At 48.9% G+C, this 13,467-nt stretch overlaps 1 protein-coding gene across 2 annotated transcripts in view; it reads left to right on the forward strand.

The window, feature by feature from the left end:
* MTMR3 (myotubularin related protein 3) overlaps positions 1-12,321 on the forward strand; it is a 44,019-nt gene extending 31,698 nt beyond the window's left edge. For both annotated transcript variants that reach the window (XM_083373522.1, XM_083373523.1), the window contains 7 exons: positions 655-825; positions 2,209-2,354; positions 3,545-4,943; positions 6,001-6,111; positions 6,587-6,675; positions 7,986-8,012; positions 9,999-12,321. In XM_083373522.1, the coding sequence (XP_083229648.1) occupies positions 655-825; positions 2,209-2,354; positions 3,545-4,943; positions 6,001-6,111; positions 6,587-6,675; positions 7,986-8,012; positions 9,999-10,170 (2,115 nt within the window). In that variant the 3' untranslated portion in view covers positions 10,171-12,321. The remainder of the gene's footprint in view (positions 1-654; positions 826-2,208; positions 2,355-3,544; positions 4,944-6,000; positions 6,112-6,586; positions 6,676-7,985; positions 8,013-9,998) is intronic.
* Positions 12,322-13,467: the final 1,146 nt, after the last annotated feature.

A 13,467-nucleotide genomic window follows, 5' to 3' on the forward strand; every position in this document is an offset into this window, starting at 1 on the left:
GTCACCGTCCGTTCTGTTGTTGTGGATTGCACATTGCGCAAAAGGAACCTGCAACCTCTGTTGGCAGAAATTTTGCAACTTTCGGGTTCCTTTTGAGATATTCCCCAGCAGAAGGACTGTTAAAAGAGTAGGCTTTGCAAATTCTGAGGCAGAGTCTCGTACGCACAAAACGAGAGGACTTTGCACTCAGCTCTCAAACAGTTTGAATTCTCAGGTTGATGTTAGCTGTATTTTAGACAGCTCCCGGGGAGACACTTTCATTTGAATAATTTTATCCTCCAAGAATATTTTAGCGTTCCAGGTGGGTGATAAGATTTATTCCGCTGCGGCTTTGGGGTAGGTCCAATCACTCTTCAGTAGGACTTGGCTGCGTAGGATTGTCAGAGACCACCAAAGACCACACATGCTCCTCCTCCTCTTCCTCCTCCTCCTCCTCACCCCCTCCCTTCTAGCACTGATGATGTTAGCTAGCTGCAAGAAAACAGCCCAGCTCAGAGTGCGCCAAGGACCCCACAGTTCAACCCTGAGCAATAAATATTCTCCTCTTGTTAGAATTAAATACCCTTTCTACTTCCAGACCTTGCGTGAATATATTTGCTCTCCCTTGGCGCATGGCTCTGCCAGCCCAGGTCCCAGTACTGCCCTTTCTTGTAGGTCAAGCTGGTGCAACACACCTACTCCTGCCTCTTTGGTACATTCCTGTGCAACAACGCGAAGGAGAGAGGCGAGAAGCACACCCAAGAAAGGACCTGCTCGGTGTGGTCCCTGCTACGAGGAGGAAACAAAGCCTTCAAAAACCTGCTTTACTCCTCCCAGTCCGAATCTGTATGTTCTGGTTTTTATTCATTCTTTATTCTTTGTTTGGTCCCTTGTTTCTTCCAAGGGGCATAAACCCCCCCCCCCACCTTTCCCCCCTGTTTGATTCTCACAATTACCCTGAGCAGGTTCAGCAGAGGATGTAGCAGGCTGGCAGGCCCCAAGCCCAGACACGACACAGTGAAATCCAACCAAGTTCAATCCTTTTCCTTCCTTGCCCCGAATGGACAGAATTTTTCTAGACCAAAGCTAGAATTTCTAACTTAAATCGACACAGTATTGCAGGCTAACTCCCTGCTCCCTGCCAGGAGTTCGATCCTGACCATCTCGAGGTTTACTCAGCCTTCCACCCTTCCGAGGTTGGCAAAAGGAGGACCCAGATTGTTGTGTGTGTGTTGGGGGGGGGGGAGGAAAGGATGCTGATTCTGTAAACCGCTCAGAGAGGGCTGTAAAGCGCTACGAAGCGATCTATAAGTCTTATGTGCTATCGCTGTTGCTACATCCGGAGAGGTTTCCAGAGCAGAGGTGGGCAACCTCGGAAACCTTACGACCTGCGGACTTCCGATTCCCAGAATTCCTGAGCCAGCCATGCCGTAGATCGGTTGGAAGTCCACAGGTCATAAAGTTGCCACCGTTGCCCACCCCTGCCCTAGGGTGTGGCTACCCTGAACCTCTTCCTTCCTCCCCCATCCAGATGGGGACCGCCCAGTCTCTCCAAAAGTGCTGCCTCCTCTCCGGGAAACCCCCACGGCGCTCCTGCCAGGATGGCTCCTCCCCCACCCACTTTCCTCCTCCTCCTCCTCCAGCTGCAGATTCCATCACACAGACTGAGGTCATCCCGGAAGCCACAAAATTAGTTGGTGGTTTCTTCTCGGGCCTCCTGCAGCCTTACCTAATTTGTTTTTCTACATTGGCGCTTTTTATTATTATTATTATTATTATTATTATTATTATTATTATTAAGGGATTTTAAATTAAATTAAATTTCAATTTCAATTTTAGTGTTATCTTAATTTTGTGGGCTTGTATTAATTTAATTCTATTTTATTCTCTGTTTTTGTATTGTTTTTTAACTTGCCCTGTGAACCGCCCTGAGTCCTTCGGGAATAGGGCGGTATATAAATTCAATAAACAAACAAATAAATATTTCTACCCTCTTTGGAGCAGGTGGGGGGTATCACTTTACAGTTGTACCTGATTAGAGGAAGGCGGATTTTTTAATTTATTTTTTAATGGCTAACCTCTGTCCGTCTCTACTCCCAACAGCTGAGAGCGGCACAGAGGGGAAAATTGAAAACGACACACCAGTAATAAACTATTTATTATCTGGCCTACTGATATCAACCGGCAGGGGTCGGTGTCAAAATCTCAGTCTCTGTTCGTCTTCCTTAGGTGCTGTATCCTGTGTGTCACGTGCGCAACTTAATGCTGTGGAGTGCCGTGTATCTGCCTTGCTCCTCCCCTTCCACCCCTGTGGATGACACCTGTGCCCCTTATCCAGTCGCTGGCTCGAACCCTGAGGATCAGCCTCTGAGCAGGTGGGCCCAGATTCCAGGTGATCCGCTGTCCTCTTTTTCACCGTCCGTACATTGGACCAACAGCAGGGGGGGTATAAAGTGTTGAAACGTTTACTGCACCCTCCTCTGTTGCTGCTGCTGTTGCAACCGTGGAATGTAAACCCCTGGAAAGTTAAACAGATTGATTGTTTTGTCGTAAATAAAGCAAAATAAAAAACAGAAAAGCAATCAACGAAACGAAAACGAAAGCACGCATTCAACCCTAACACCACCACCAAAAATAGCGTACAAAAAAAAAAAGAGAGAGGAAAAAGTAATAAGTCTTTATTGATTAGCCCTTGGGCCATATCAGAGTGCAAAGTTCCAGCAACAAATGGTTACTAAAATTGGATAAAGGCAATTCAAAATGGAGTTTGATAAAATACAATTTAAAATGGAATTGGAATAAAATACACAATTTAAGATGAAATAGCAATAAAATACAATCTAAAATGAAAGTGTAATAATGTACAATATTTAAGATACAGATAGAATATGATAACATTATATTTCGGAGTCGCCCTTGCAATCTAGCCCAATCAGTCCCACATATGACAGATCTCAACCGGATCATTTTGTTTTAAGTACTGTGCTACGTTAAATGTTCTTTTCGAGTTCTGGCCCATTTTCAAGTTCTGGCCCATTTATTTGAACAAGCTGGTCTGGCCTGATGGGGGACGTTAGGGTTTTTAATGGGTTTCTTATATTGTGATTGTTTTTTATCTGGGCACTTGTTTAATTCGCTTTTAATTTTTGTATTTGCTATTTATATATGCCCTGCTCACCGCCCTGAGTCCTTCGGGAGAAGGGCGGTATACAAATTTAATAAAATGAAATGAAATGAAATAAGGTAAGTTACGAGAGGAAAAAGCGATCAAACATATTGAACGTTAACGTGTAGGATCCGCCCCAGCTGGGTGCTGAAAAAAATTGATTTTGCTCATTTATTAAATGTACATGCCGCCCATCTCGCCGAGCGACTTCGGGTGGCTTACCGCGTCATCATAATAACGTGAAACAGTGAAGCTGTTAAAATAGGTTAAGCTTAACTAAGCCCCCGCTGTTCTCTTGAGGGCGTAGGAAGTCCACCAACGGTTTCCAGCCTCTTCTGTTAAGAGCTTCAGGAGAAAGTTTCAAGCTTACATTTGATTCCTCTCGCTGTTCTTCTGCAGGCTCCCGAAGACCAGGTCCTTCGACAATCTGACCACGGCCTGCGACAGCAGCCTTCCCACCGCTAACCGGCGGAGCAGCGACCCCAGCCTCAACGAGAAGTGGCAGGAGCATCGGCGGTCCCTGGAGCTCAGCAACCTGGGGAATCCGGGAGACGACCTGTTTGAGGGCGAAAGTTTGGGCAAAGCGGGCAGGACTCTGATGGGGGCAGAGCTTTCGGTGGCCGTGGCCGAGGGGCAGATGGAGAACATCTTGCAAGAAGCCACCAAAGAAGACGGGAGCCCTGAGGAGAACGTGAGGCTTGGCCAAGAAAGGGCAGGGAAAGATGGAGAAGGGGACCTGGCGCCAGACAAGGAACCCAGGACTGAATCCCCGGCTGGTTCTGTGCCTAACAGCGTTGGTGACAAATCCGAGCCGGATGGAGAAACCTTGTTAGACAATCCAGTTTCTAATCAACAGGTGGTATCACAGGGTGCTTCTGAGCTTCAAGTCCAAGAGGAGGGTCACCCAGCTCTCCCTTGCACGGTCCAGAAGCCAACTCAGGGGGGAGAGCTACCGCTTGGCTTTTGGGACAATCCTGGAAATGGGCAAGTTTCAAGGGAGGAGGAAGAGGAGGAGGAGGAGGAGGAGGGTGTTGTTAGAGGTTTTGCAGAAGTTGAAAATGCCCCCAGCCCTGCCCATCTCACCCCACCGTGGCCTGTAGGACTTGAGGCAGCCCCGCCAAATATGGAGAGCTCAACCGAGACCTTAACAGAAACGGGAGCCAGGGCGGAAAGTGCAGCGCCCGGCTCTCCCCGTTGGCATCCTCCCACGGCCAGCAGCCTTGGTGAACTTTCCCAGACGGAGGAGAGCGAGGGCTCACTGGACGCTCACAAGTTGGCCGCCGCTCTAAATAGGACTCCGCAGAGCAGCAACCCTTCCCCATGTGCCTTGCCTTTAACTGACTTCAAAGAGGTGGTCTGCAATGGAGACCTCGCCGGCGAGAACAAGGTGGCCGAGAGCCTGGCGGGCTTTGCCGCTCCCCAGAAACACGCCGCGCCCAACGGGCACTGCGTGAACGGGGAGGAAATCAGGGCGAAAGTTCCCCTCAGCCGGCAGCTCTCCGCTGCCAGCCGCAGCTCCACCCCGCTGCATCTGAGGAGCCTCCACAAGTGGGTTCACGCCATCCCGGGCCGGCAGCAGGCGGCGGGCAGCCCGGACCAGCCTGCCCGGAATCACCTGGACGACGACGGGATGCCGATCTACACCGACGTCATTCAGCAACGCCTCCGCCAGATTGAAAGCGGGCACCAGCAGGAGGTGGAGAGCCTGAAGAAGCAGGTGCAGGAGCTGAGGAGCAGGTTGGAAAGCCAGTATCTGAACAGCTCGCTGCGCTTCAACGGGGAGTATGGGGACGAAGTGGTAAGTACGGCCGTTTCTACTCAGCGTGGCTCCCCTCGTGCCAGCCGCACCGCCCAGGGCACAAAGGCAGGACAGGGAACAGCCCCCAACCCAGAGGCTGCCCTGGACCCACGCAGCCCATCGGCGGCTTATCTTGAATTGATTTCGCTTAGGTATTACATTGACATGCCGCCCATCTCGCTGTCAAGCAAACTGGGTGGTTTACCAATGCCATAAATAATCATCATCATGTAAAACAGTTAAGAGATTTTTTATTTTTTATTTTTTTTAAAAAAAACTTTGCAGGCGTTAAAGTTCAAACGTTCAAATTAACCCCAAAGCGAATGAAAAAGAACCAAAATGGGGGTGGAGGTGGGATCCCAATTAATTAAAATGAAATTTGTATGCTGCCGCTCTTGCTGTTGGAGCAACGCCGAGTGGTTTACAAAATGATGACAAGGTTTTAAAAAAAGATAATACGAAACAGTTAAGATCGAGTTAACTGTTTAACTCACTGTTTTAACTGGAGAGAGAGAGATAGTGATACATAGATAGACAGAGGGATATATATAGAGAAAGAGAGACAGAGGGATGATAGATAGATAGATAGATAGATAGATAGATAGATAGATAGATAGATAGATAGATAGATAGATGGATGATAGATAGATAGATAGATAGATAGATAGATAGATGATAGATAGATAGATGATAAATAGATGATAGATAGATAGATAGATAGATAGATAGATAGATAGATAGATAGATAGATAGATGGATGGATGATTGAGGGACAGAGAGATAAAAACATAAGAGATTGGGAAATAGGTATAACAGATGAGAGAGAGAGATGGGGCGGACGGACGGATAATCTTCCCTAGACAGACAGTCTCAGTCTTCTGAGGGAGACTCTTCCAGAGTAAGCCAGGCTGATAGGATCAGCTTTCCCTCCCGGCTTTTCCCACCCTCTGATCTGATTGCTCCCCACCCCAGAGGTAGAAGATGCCCCGTCCTCAGCTGCTAACCCCTTCCGTGGACTCGGAGTAGGTTACGCTCAGCTATGTTTGTTTGCCAACAGACTTCAGTGCCCGACTCAGAAGGCAACCCGGATCACAACTGCTTGTCTCGCTGCAGTACAGAGATTTTCTCTGAGGCCAGCTGGGAGCAGGTGGATAAACAGGACACAGAGGTACAGGCCTCCATCCACCTCCGGCGGCCTAACCCCCACCCCCCCCCTTGCCTACTCGGCACACGACATACTAACCACGCCGCTCTGTGATCCCGCCTTCTGGTCCTAACGCTGGTCTCGATCAGCTTTCCTCCTCGACTCTGCAGCTGTCTCAGAAACTTTTTTCGTGCCCGTGCCACGCTCCCGCTGCTTGCCCGCTCTGCGTCTTTGGGGAAGGGAGGAAAGCCATTCCGGGATTTTGCGCCCTTGCCTGCGGAAGTGCTCAGAGGGAAGCAAGCGAGCGTCTGATGGGCTTTCTCGGTGGCCGAGTCAGCCGGGTTTGGGATTTCTCTTCCAATGTTTTCTTCTCCTCCTCCTCCTCACCCTCTTCTCTCCTCTCTCCCCAAAGCTGCAGCTTCTCAAATCAAGTTCGTTTTTCCCGCTGTTTTCTCGTTGCTTTGATGCTTACCTGTCGGGGTTACATTTGTCTTTGTAGGTGACACGGTGGCTCCCCGATCACCTGGCTGCGCACTGTTACGGCTGTGACAGTGTCTTCTGGCTGGTCAGCAGAAAACACCACTGCAGGTATTGTGCCTCCCAACGCTGTGCCGGCCTTGTTGTCACCAAGACAGCCCTTTGCAGTGCCCACTAAGCCTTTCCACCCCTGGCCGAGCTCCTTCCCCGTTGGAGCAGCTCCCTAGCCAGTCGTCCAGCTGTTCAGCACGTAGGGCCACAGACAGATGTTCCTTTCCCACGCTTCCACCATCCCCAGCAGCAGCGGCTCTCCTGATAGGAAAATAAATGATTTAGCTCTTTGTCACTTTCCTCATCTAATCTGTTTTCCTGCCTTTCTGGCTTCTGAATAAAAGCGTAACCCTTTTCCGTCGATAGAGCCACCCTTTCAAATGCTCAGAGGGCCTATATATTGGAAATAGGTTCAGCTCCCTGCAATAACGGAGATCTGTGTTTGGTCTCCACGTTGCAAAGGCAGGCCCGGGGCTGGAAGTAGCACGCCTGAAGCAGCTCGTTTGGCTCGTGATTGAAGGAAAGGTGGAGCTAAAGCCTTCCTGGATCTCTAGTTGATGAATCTGGCGGGATTTGTCTTTATTTATTTTTTTTAAGTCGAAAGGCATCGGTTGGGAGGAAGCCCTTACGTTTCCTTATTTTTTATTTTTTTTACTGAGCTGTTAATTGGACAGACCTTCCTAGTCTGTCTCTCTGGATTTCTGTATTGCATCCTGAGCAGTTGGGTTGGTTTGTCTCAATAGTTTTGGCCAACATTTACTCTAGTGGCCTTAGCAACTGTTCCTAGTGTCCAGGGCTCTGGACTCCTTGGTGGATCTGTAACGAGAATTTGCCGTACATCCTGATTTCAAAAGCTCACGAAGTCTTCTTAGACTCTGGATTCCACAGGCTAGTTAAAGAACAAATCCTAGTTACAAGATAAACTCTTCTCACTGGGACCCCTTGTGTTTCTGCATGAGTCCTTGCCACGCCTCTCAACTGGAAAGAGGCGAGCTCAGTCACGCAGAGGTACAGCCGGCAGCCTCGGTGGATGGACAACGCAGATGTGTAAGAGTCTTTGACCTGAATGTGTTCCCCACAGCTCGCAGCGGAGAGTCTTTCCTTATAACGCACGCACGGAGAAGTGATCGTTTTTTTTTTAAAGACCATATAATGCCACTCTCGGGCAAGTTGCGAAGCCGAAGCCTTTCAAACATTTAAAGCCCTCATTGTTGGCGATGCCGACTGAGGTTGCCGGGACCTGCAGCTTGCAACATAGGGCGAGCCGCACATTCCCCCACTCTAGGTCAAAACACCAAAGACCTCAGTGGTACTTTTTTGAACTTCTCTGATTTAGTGTCTGCTCTGAGCTTTTTCTCCCCTTCCTGCAGGGACCCCGAATGTGTTGATCAGACTTGGTGAGCATTTGCATCAGCCTCTCTTGTCTTGTCTGCATTTCTCCGATCACCTCTCCCCACTAACAGTTGCCCTTCTCCCCCCCCCCCCCCCGCACTTCCTTTTCCCAGAAGTCATAAAGCGCAAACAGCCGAATCCCCGGCTTTTTGTTTTAACGCTGAACACTGCCAAGCTCTTGCTGCAAAACGTTTCCCTTGCAACAGCAACTGGTTCGTGTACACTGCTCCATCAGCAGATTATTTCGGACTTGGTCTTCTTGGTATCATGGGCGACGACTGATGGTAGCTCACAGTTCTTGGGACAATCACACACACACGCAAACGCACCCCAAATCTAAATCTAAAAGCCAATAAAAGCTTTAACAGCAAGGGATAAAGTGTAGGTTAAAAACTTAATGCTTGGAAGACAATGCAGCGTTGTCCATAGGTTCACCTTTTGCTAGTCACGTGGATTACCAGGGACTCCGTCTCTTCTATCAGTCCCAACAGTCAACTTTAGGATTTTGGCAATGTGATATTGAGGGCAATGTGATATTTTTGAGACATAAGTAAAGGTAAAGGTTCCCCTGCATGTGCGTGCTAGTCGTTTCCGACTCTAGGGGCCAGAGCTCATCTCCGTTTCAAAGCCAAAGAGCCAGCGCTTGTCCGAGGACGTCTCCGTGGTCATGTGGCTGGCATGACTAGACGCCAAAGGCGCACGGAACGCTGTTACCTTCCCACCGTAGTGGTCCCTATTTTTCTACTTGCATTTTTATGTGCTTTCGAACTGCTAGGTTGGCAGAAGCTGGGACGCGTAACAGGCACTCGCTCTGTTACGTGGCCCTTGGGATTTGACCCGCCAAACTGCCGACCTTCTGATCGACAAGCTCAGCGTCCTAACCCACTGAGCCACCGCGTCCCTTAATTTTGAGACATACCCAGGTAGAATTTCATAAACGGCCCCTGTTTTTCAGAACATCTCCGAAATAGGCTCTCGTCCCACAGCAGGAGATTCTGCCGTGATACCTGATCTGCGATGCTGCTTTAACCAAAGAGTTGTTGTAGGACGGCTTTAGCTTCGGATCCTGATTTTCTTTCCCTTTTACTAAAGTTCCACTCCTGCTGTTCTTGTTTTTTGTTTTCTGGTTTTTGTTTTTTTTTTGCTTTTCTTTCTAATCCCAGGGCCTGTTTTGAGTCCATAAGAAAAGCTTTGGAATCGCTTACCCCAGCCTGGTTTGACTTTCCCAATAGAAAGATTTCAGCTTGATGTTTGAAGGCTGCTACAACGGGTGTCAGGGTTGGGTTTGGTTTGTTAAAAGGCTTCCCTGGTGCTTGCGATTAGATCACAGATCACATAAACAAAACCACAGCCAAGTATTGAAGTTTCAATCGAAGGGAGGTGGGGGAGACTGGTTCTGTTACATCCTTTTCTCTAGCATCCCAGAGTTGCCCTCTCATTGCTTCTGGTGACCCAGGCCAGGTGCAGGTGCTCGAAGGCCCCTGCCGATTGACCACTGGCCAGTCCGTCAGCTGCTGCATCGCTCACAACGCGTGGAACCGCGTCTTGTTTTTCCCTTGCGGCTTGCTGTGCGACTTTGCATGGCCCTGGCAGATTTCACATTTTCCGGGTGCTGAAGCCTCGGCGGGGCTACAGTTGAATCCCTCCGAGTCCTGACAACCTCTCGGGCAACGTGCCTTGCTTGCTGTCACCGGGATCGGTAGGCGTTTTTGTTGGGCAATCGTCTGAGTCCCATTGCAACCAGCCCAGACATTTGGATGACTCAAAAGGGGATTTATGCAATAGGCTTTTTTTGTTCACCCCTTCTGCTCCTGACCCATCCCTGAAGGGGGGAAGGAACTCCGACCTCTGCTCCTGGGGTTGTTCCCTTGTCAAGGAGGGCTCCTGTCTGCCTGATGAAACCGTGCTGCTCGCTCTTGTTTCGGAGTCGGCGTTTCTGCCTTGCAAACTCACGCTCGTGTTTTTTTTTTCTTCCCATTTTCTGACCGAAGGAATTGCGGCAATGTCTTTTGCTCCAGCTGCTGTAACCAGAAGGCGCCGGTCCCCAGCCAACAGCTTTTCGAACCCAGCCGGGTCTGCAAAACCTGCTACAGCAGCTTGCACCCCAGTAGCTCCAGCCTTGACCTCGAACTGGACAAACCCATTGCTGCCACCTCAAACTGAGGCTCCGGCCTGGAAGAAAAGCTGGGAGGAGACAAAGCTGTCTTTGTCCCTTGAGGAAGACACCCCAATTCCCGGTGGACTGAAGCTGGTAGGATCGGAGGAGCTAGGCACTTCGAGCTTGGAAGTACAGGTTACTGCTCAGAGGGGAGAGGATGATGGGTAGATAGGTCCTGGCAGAGCAGTCCTCCCCCCCTCCCCCACCGTTAACTACTCCTTCCCTTTCCATCCTTCCCATGTAAATTTAGTGTGGAGTTTGCAGGAAAACGGCGAAAGGGGTTCTAGCGGGGAGTCGCCCCGCCCTGCCGTCGAATTGCACCACCGCAGGCCGGCCGGCCGTCCTCCCTGAGCGAGGAGAGAGGAAGGCGAATTGCCAGAGAGATTGTGACTACCTGTAGCATTAGGACTAGAGCTTTCAGTCACTCCCCTGACTTGCCAGCAGCCCCTTGCTGTTTGGAGAGTTGTTGCTGCTGCTAGAAGAAAAACGGAAACGGCCTTCTCCAAAGGACTCTTTCCCCCTCTCGGCCCTCAAGGGCGGGCTGGATTGTTCCCGGAGCGCGAGGGGCGGGTTGCCGATCTCCACACTGGGCACCCCTCTGTGGCCGAGGGCAGAGGAGCCCGGGTCGCCTGGCTAAGAAGATGCCCGCTTGCTTTGAGGGAGGCCAGATGGGAAGGGGTGGCTTCAAACCGACACACACACACACACACACACACACACACACACACACACACACACAAACACACACACACACCTTCCCCCCCCATGTAAAATTCTGTACATCCGCTTTTGTTTTTATTTTGTAAAGGAATCGGTGCCTAGGCTCGAAGATAGCTTTTTAAAAGGCCTCTCCTTGGCCCCCCTCCTCCCCCCCATTTTAAACCTAGTTTACACAGAAAGCAGAGCCGCTTCACTGCGCTGGGTAGTAGGCTCCGTGCGAGGTCAGGCGGCCGCGTAGCACTGAGGTGTCCTATTCACAAAACAAACCCCGTAAAGCTAAGAGTTGGGATGGTTTTACTTTGCTCTAGAGCCGGTTAGAAAAGGTGGGTTTGCTGGTGCCTCCAAAACGAGGCGTTGGGGAAAAGAGATGACTTGGCCAGAACTGTTTTCCTCCTGCTAAATTAGTTAAATTAGCTTTCGATAGAGTCCTCCTTTTTTTTTTCCTAAGTTTTGTATCTCCCCCCCCCCCCCCCACTCTCAATAAAATACGCTCGGTTTATGGTTTCGGAATGGGAGGAAGAATTATAGCAGAGCGTTTATAATCTGTGATAAGTTGCCTGAATCCACCCAGAATCAATTATCTTCTTCTTTTTTTTTGTCCTCATCTGCTTAGATCGGTACATGCAATTCCTTCCTTTCTGCGTCACCACACTTCAAACACCTTCCATACACCACCTCTGCAACGTTAGTTTTCACACGATACAGATCGACACGCTGTCCTTGAGTAGCGGGGTGGGAGGTCCCCACACACCCAGAACTGCCACAAACAAGCTCACAATCCTGGCACGAATAGAGAGCAAGCTACGTAATCGAAGGAACAAGAAACACAACAGCTAAGCTATCCTAAGCGTTTGTGCTGTAATAAACTAGACTGGCTTATAGTCAACCTGTTGCCAAGGTGAAAACATAAAAGCGAAAGACACGAATGTTGTAAAGGAAGAAAATTAATACAGGGGAGAATATTGAAAAATAAGGATCCAAATTCCAGGAATGCAAAGCCCGAGGGCGCTGCCTCCTTAACGCAGACGGGGTGTAATGTCTTGGCACTCCTTGTCTTCTTCCACCTGGGCGAACCAGTACAAAATTTTAGCGTTTTTTTTCCCCTTCTCATAAGGAATGGAACGCTCTTGGGAAAATCGGCAGAGGTGTACAGTTCCAGGTTGGGAATGTGGAAACAGGTTGTTGAAGTGACATACTGAACGCTGGCTAATGCTTTCCCAATGCAACTGGTATGCAGCGAGACATTTTAAAACAAACAACAAACAAATAATAATAAAGGGGGACGGTATTGCGGGACGCGCTGAGCCAGTGTGATTTTTATGGTACAAACAGGGCGGAAAGAAGGTCAGTGGTTAGCAACAGGTGCCAAGTGGTTCCAATACGGGTTTGGGGGGGGGTCTGTGATGTACAGTGTGAATAAACGATTGCAGCTCTTAGTCTTTTGAATCAATGGAGCACTTTTTTTATTCAAACTTCCTCCCATTGGATGTGAAGCAGGAAACCCGGCTCTGTGTGAAAGTGTGTGCGTGCGCGCGCATAGAACTTCTAAAGAGGAGCAAAGCGACTTTTTCGTTTTTCGTCAGATGTAGTCTTAAGTACTCTAGAATGATTCCATAGATAAATGAAAGTGAAATAAACTTTAGAGTTTGCACACAGGAACAATTGTTGAGCTACTTCCTAATTTTTATCTGCCCCAAGGTTGCGCTTGTTATTTCTTCCTGCTGAAATGGGTCAGGTCTGGAGGTTTCAGTCTTCCCTTAATTTCAAGGCCATCACATTTTAAAGCTAACCAGGCAAATATATTCTCCTAGATAGCTGTAAGGAAATATTCCTTATATTGCTTGAAACCTAGACCAGAGTCCACTGCATTTCCAGTTCCGGAACAAGTTAGTAAATCTTTAGTGGGATTCAGTTAATGGTCCCTATTAGTGTTCTTCCTTGCAAAGTTTGCGGAATTTAAAAATTTGGTCTCCCTTCTTTGTGACTGAAGGCTGGGGAGGATTTGAGTCAGTTTCCTGAGAATGCTGGATGGATGTGGTTTGAAAAGGCACTGTGACAGCCAAAAACACTACAATCCTCATTTGTGAAGAGACAATGATATGTCCTGTATAATGACACCACAGCCTCACTTTGACAGTGTTCCCAGTCAATTGTGCTAACCATACTTTCCATAGTTGGGTTTCTCAAGCGATACAATTCACATTAATAAACTCAAGAACTCTTTCTGGCCCTTTCCCCCCATTTGTTCTATCTGGCAAGTCCTCATATTGTTTAAAACCTTCCTTGGCTTCCTCCTCTACTCAGCTGGTTCCCCGTACACACTTGGGTGAGACTTCTTATGAATGTGCGGGTCTGGCAAAGATTTGCATGCCGAAACCCTGCAGTCATTTGGAATTCCACAAAGAGGAATGCAATCAACATTTCCAGTTTTTCTGGATTTCCAATTACCAGGAACTCTTACCTGGCTGAAAGACGACGACGGTAAGCCATTGAAGTGGAACTACTGCTGGAGCCAGGCAATTGGAGGAGTTCTGCCGGGGATGTGGCTTTTGTTTGGGGGGCGTGGGGGTATTGTGTAACTG

This window comes from Vipera ursinii (assembly GCF_947247035.1).
Source record: "Vipera ursinii genome assembly, chromosome: 14".
NCBI classification, from domain to species: Eukaryota; Metazoa; Chordata; class Lepidosauria; order Squamata; family Viperidae; genus Vipera; species Vipera ursinii.